The sequence below is a fragment of the Opisthorchis viverrini genome (assembly GCF_000715545.1).
Source record: "Opisthorchis viverrini unplaced genomic scaffold opera_v5_92, whole genome shotgun sequence".
Taxonomy (NCBI): domain Eukaryota; kingdom Metazoa; phylum Platyhelminthes; class Trematoda; order Opisthorchiida; family Opisthorchiidae; genus Opisthorchis; species Opisthorchis viverrini.
The window spans coordinates 1,247,827-1,253,655 of NW_008751748.1; the positions used below are offsets into that span (position 1 = coordinate 1,247,827).

General features: G+C 45.2%; 1 protein-coding gene across 1 annotated transcript in view; it reads left to right on the top strand.

Moving 5' to 3' along the window:
* The window catches only part of T265_05104 (hypothetical protein), a gene marked incomplete at both ends in the record, with an annotated part of 22,023 nt that overhangs the window by 14,552 nt on the left and 1,642 nt on the right, over positions 1–5,829 (top strand). The window contains 2 exons of the mRNA XM_009170021.1: positions 2,950–3,164; positions 3,694–3,943. Of these exons, the coding sequence (XP_009168285.1) occupies positions 2,950–3,164; positions 3,694–3,943 (465 nt within the window). The remainder of the gene's footprint in view (positions 1–2,949; positions 3,165–3,693; positions 3,944–5,829) is intronic.

Here is a 5,829-nt window from a genome sequence, read left to right on the forward strand (position 1 = left end):
ATGTGAAGGGTGGAAGAGAGCCAGAGGCGGTCAAACAATGACTTGGCAGCGAAGTATGAAAGCCATTACCAGCAAACTTAGCTGCACTAGTCACTGCCATCTTCCTGGATGGGGACCCCGAGACGGGCCACATCAATGGCTAGAGACATTGTCAGATATGGCCCAGTCGCGCCCTCAATGGCGCTCGTGCATCCAAGCTATTGCCTTCAATGCACAGCTCCTTTTCCAACACCCCCCCGCTTGCCAGCCCACTGTCAGTGCTGGATTTATGCACCAATTTATCAGCTCCCGCCTGCAATGCGCAGCTACCTCCCCCTCCCCCCTTAACCATCGGTGATCTAAACGCTGGCAGCTACAACCACTGTACGACGAGTACGTGGTTATTGCAGCTGACAATGATGATGATGATGATGATCATGATGATGCAACTGAATGACGACTTTTCCATGGTCAGTCGATCGTTTCAGCTGATACAGGGCACGTCTCTTTCCGGTAGCAAAATCCCTCTCCTTCTCCTGGACTTTTGATGTCCACCAAAATTCCCGGTCTTTCCTTGGGCTTTTCACTATTTGGCTTTTGAGAAATATACGTGTACCGTCGGAGTGGTTGCCTGCTTTTATAGATTCCTTGGCATCAATCAGGAATAGCGATGTATACAATGTCCATTTCCCCTCAAGACCTCGTACAGTATGGGGTTCAAGTTGTGCTGTCCTCTGCGATAGGAGTATGAAGGCAGTAAGATGTCCCCCAGACAACCAGTATGTCCATGTTTATGTAAGCAGCGATGCTGACTTCTCCAGTAGAAGGACGGGCTAGAATAAACCGACCCTAAAAACCACACACTCCGACTGCCAAACGGTTGACCATGACCATCATTCAATACGGTTGAAATACTTTCAAAACCAGAGTCTGGTGTTGCCCAAAAGGCACTTACTGTGCTCAGGCGCTTCAGGAATTAGACGGTAATGACTTACTCTGCGCCCTCGGGTTAGGTCAACTTCCCGCAGCCGAGCAGGTCAGACTACTGAGTTATTGGCTCTGTGAATGGTCTCCAAACAAAACCCTACCATCCAATGCCTCGAGGGTTAGACTTTTGAGCTAAAGGCTCGAGGTAGGGTACCTCAATCACACCACCCTCGGCCTGGACAACTGGGGAGTATCATTTGCCCCAACAGCTCTGTTTCCAACGATGTCCTTCCCTAACCGCTTCCCATCACACAAGCGAGCGTTGCTCGGTCATTTGATTGACAGTTATATGACCGCTGTATCTTATGCACCCCGCTACCTATTTTCGATGAACAGAATAACACATTGCTAAATCCACGAGTTCTTTTCTACATAGGAGCTTTCAACGTCCACACTCTATGTCAAATTGGCAAACAGGCAATGCTCACTAACACCTTATACTCCGTAAAATGGATTGTGCTGTGTCTCTGAAACACTCATTCAAGAGCCAAAGAACTGTCTAGTCTCCCTCATTTGCCCTGGCAAACTTCATTTTGTTCAACACTTAAACGGAATCCAGGTTTCCTGATAAGTTTTGTAATTCTGCGGTGGATTTCTCACCACAATTTCCGCAAAGCGCATGCCTACAATTTGCAGCTACGTGATCCTAACTAAACATCCAACAACGTTGCCGTAGGTAAGCGTTTTGTGTGTGCAGATTTGTGAATACAAATTGCTGAGATGGGCATTCTTTCAGCGTCTGGAAACGGTACACTCTTAGCCCAGAAGTTATGTCCCGATAACGGCAGTTGTGGCAATATGGCTCACCCAAGGTTATGCATGTGCGCTCCATAGATATTAGATATAGAAGACAAAATGATATCTCCATTCTGTGTAGACCACCTTACGTAACATAGTCGTCACCTTACGGATGCTTTTACGCTTTGAATAGCCAGCTGCAGACTGGGCAGGTTGTAAAGGCATGTTGACTTTGTTAAGAAAAATGCAGTCTTCATCCAAAGGTGGCTTTTGGAATTTGCCATATCTATATCTATAGAAATTAAAATCGGCACTTTTAATGGAGTTGTCTATATATATATATATATATATATATATATTGTGACTTCCGTAGCTGTTGGCCAACCTATATACGGCGCTAAATTCATGAACACGTGGTAGTCTTCGTGTCGGTTCTGTCAGTGGGATTCTCAGTTGTTGACAACAGGAACAGCTTCTTTGGTAGATATATAAGCCTTCATACAGTTTTCAACCAGTGCTGTTTCATTGGAAGTGGGCTTTCAGAATGGCTGTGTTGGAGGTTGTTTTCCTAGCTCTCAGTCCGTTCTGAAGGAGGCTGTCGAGTGTGGACCCAAATAAATTTTCGGAGACATATTTGTGATTTGAATTCTTGGTTACAAACTTTTTTGTCTCACAGACATTGAGATCTATGTGTTTCTGACCTTATGTAACCCGTGAAGCTAGGAATTTGCAGGTCTAGCTCATTTCGAACACTCATGCGATGAAATGCGCGTTAGTATTCGACTGGGGGTTACCTATAGTAAGACGTCCATAAAATTTGTCTTGTTGTTAGCAACTATACACTCATTTGCAAACTAATTTGGTTTTCGAGAGACTTCAGCTGAATCTCTCGTTTGTGATGTTTTGTTGTTCTTTGGGTATAACTTTCAAGTCAGAAGATGGCCGATTCTCAGGGTCAGATGTGTGTGCGTAGTGTGTTTTTGGTTCCATTTTTAGTGAGAATTTTTTTAGATTAATCCGTTAAGTGTGACTGAACCAACACTATTTTTCATTTTATAATTTTAAGAAAAGTATTCCTCGTCTGCCTTATGAGACTATTTGTACCTGCGCATTTGTCGTACAACCACGACTATGCCAGTCGCAATAAATCGACGGAGAATAGCAGCTTACACTCTTGTCGCACACGCATATGTCTACTATTGGGGTTGCAAATTAATCTAGTGTATCACGCGTTCCTCGTTTTAGTCACTTGGAGCGGTGCAAGTACTGGCCGAAATGCCGCAATGGAGAGCAGTGTCCGTACATTCATCCATCTGAGCCTTGTCCTACGTTCCCTCGCTGCCGTTTGGCGTCTTCCTGTACCTACATCCATCCAACTTGTCGGTTTGATGCATCGTGTACGCGTTTGAACTGCCCGTTCCAACACACAACCAGGCGTGCAATCGAAAAGCAACAATCCAGTACGTACTCACTGTTTAGACCTTGTTTCCGCTTCGCTTTTCCCTTCCAGGCACTTTTATGTGGAAATTACCCGGCTTCGTGGACATCTCACTGTGGATGCTGGATTGTATTTTTTGCCGATAGTTGATTAACTCTTTCCCTATAGTAACTTAGTAATTTCTCTTTATAGGTCACTTCTGTGCAACTGACGTGCTATTTTGGAAAAATTACTGCTGGCTCGTCCTCGCCAGGAGAAAAGAGTATCACTATGAATCTTAGCTTCTTAGAGCAGGGTAGTCGAAAATTTGCAGACTTGGCCGCTACCAGGCATGGCGCACAAATAGCAACAAGAATATCACATATCAATGTCCGGAACTAGATGGTCTGTACAAGGAAATGCCTTCAATCTGAACTAGAGGTATTGCAGGCCCTTTTAATGTATCCTTTGCCAATTCACTCTTTAAGTTCCTTACAGTCTTCCGACGTTTCTATTAATCATATCATCCGTGTTTTCCAAGCTTGATCACCTTTGCGGTATGTATTCTTCAGTTTCAGCTGTACCGTCTGTCAATCCTAGCCAGGTCGTTTGTCGTTTCCAGAATCGTTGCACGAATGCTATATGTCCTTTCTACCATCCACCTGCACCATCCTTCCCTCGCCTTCTGGCCGTGCGCCCGACCATCGTCTCCTCCACCGCAGTATCCACCAGTCCAGTCCCGTGTCGTTATGGTTCTGCCTGTATGAACCGTTCCACATGTCCCTTCCTTCATGCGGATGTAACTAGGTCGGACAAATTCAAGTGGGTCGCGCCGTCCAAACAATCATCATCCGATCAGCCTTCTAAGACCAACCAATCCTCGTCCACGGGTTCCAGCACCACACGTCCCACCGCGGTTTCACTCTAGCGCTAGTCTCTGTATGGTTAGTTACACTCTTACGATAAGTTTCATCTGGTTTTGAGAATAAAATTTATTGAGGTACGCACGCATTCCTACGAAGAACTTCGAGCAGGGAACCCATAGGTTTATTCGGTGTACACTTTCCCTATGCGAACTCTCCAGTAAGGAGCCCGTCGGTGTCATACGGAGGTTACTTCTTTCAACCCTGTTAAAACAAAAACAAACTCCCTTTATGGGGAGCTCACCTGTTAACAGTTACACTAGACATCCGAGGAAAATAACTGCCTACTGGTGCACGTTGCTGCAGGCTTACTGACCCAATGAATAGGCCGTCATCAGTTATGTACCCTGCGTTCGACTGAATTGTATTCATTCGGAACTTATGAAGTACCGCTAATTGGGTTAAACCAAGCAATATAATTTTACGGTCTGAGTAAAACTACGTCACTGGGGATCTCAGTTCGCACACTCTAGTAAGTACACTCATTAAGCACTATTCTCTGCAAACGTCATCCGGGATTTTCGGGCGGATATACCTGGTCACATGGTACATGCCTCTAAGGCTACTAAACGGTTTGTACGAGTCTGTATAATAACATCAAATGATGGGCAATGGCCGAGCAATATTCCTCTATATATCCTTGCCATTTCTGCCTTGGTCAGATGTGGCCTGAGCTTCATAGGTAATCTGGGAATGTGCTCCTGCGAGTGGTACACACTTCGAGAACGACGGTTCGTGGAGTCGAGGCATGCGTGGATAGAAACACCGTTATGTCTTATCGTGACCGTTAGCATATTTTCTGATACTGGTAGTCCAGCTTTAATGTCTTCTTCCCTGATTTAACTCGCTTGGTTAACTCCGTTAGGCCTGAGAGACTCGTTTATGGTTCTGTACAAGATCAATGAATCACAAGTTGGTCTTCTGGTTTGTACAATGCCAGTAAATGACCAATGTCTACAGCTTAAGTTAGTTTTTACAGACTTCACAGGTAGCATACTTTGATCTACATAGGTCTCACATGTGTGATTGTTAGTTCGGCTGAAAAGTATCCATTGCACCGTTTCAGCTACTGGAGACTGTTTGTTGGAAAATGAAACAGCTTCGCCACGCAAGGATTTATAAGAAACTGAAGTGAAATTGAACTGCGAGTTTACTTCGGGCGTCTCTAACTGGCCGATTGTAGTGAACTATACAAGGAGTCACAAACAGTAACCATGATAACATTGGGTGCAATAACTGCATCTCAGAACATCGATTTTTAAAATGCAGGACATCGGTACTCCCATTGTCTTCGGGACAAGTACGGTGCCACGGTCACTGATGGGTTTCACGCAACTAGCTCCAACTACTTGAAAGCCTATTCAGTAGCCATGAGTAGGTATTAGAACAGAAATCTTGGTGTTTTGGCCTACTTCTGTTGGTCCCAATTGGCGCCTGTAAAACACGGCTCGTACTGTCAGGATGTGTCCGGACTCTGGAACGTTTTGATCACCGATTACTCTGAAGACTACTCGAAGCTTGGTGCTTGAAGAAATTGTTCGATGACGAGACCTAATGTTATGACCTACCTCAACGATTACATCCACAGTGGTTTGGGAATATGGTACACAAGAACGATGCTGAAAAGGGCGGCGTCGCTACCTCAGGGAATGGGGCCAACGATGGTCAAAGGTGATATCTCACAACTACTAAATATTTCATACTACGGTCCCGATAGGTGCCGAACCCTCAGCTTTCTTGGAAGCCGGCGTGACCGCGTCACAAAGTTGACCTTCTGGCATTCCT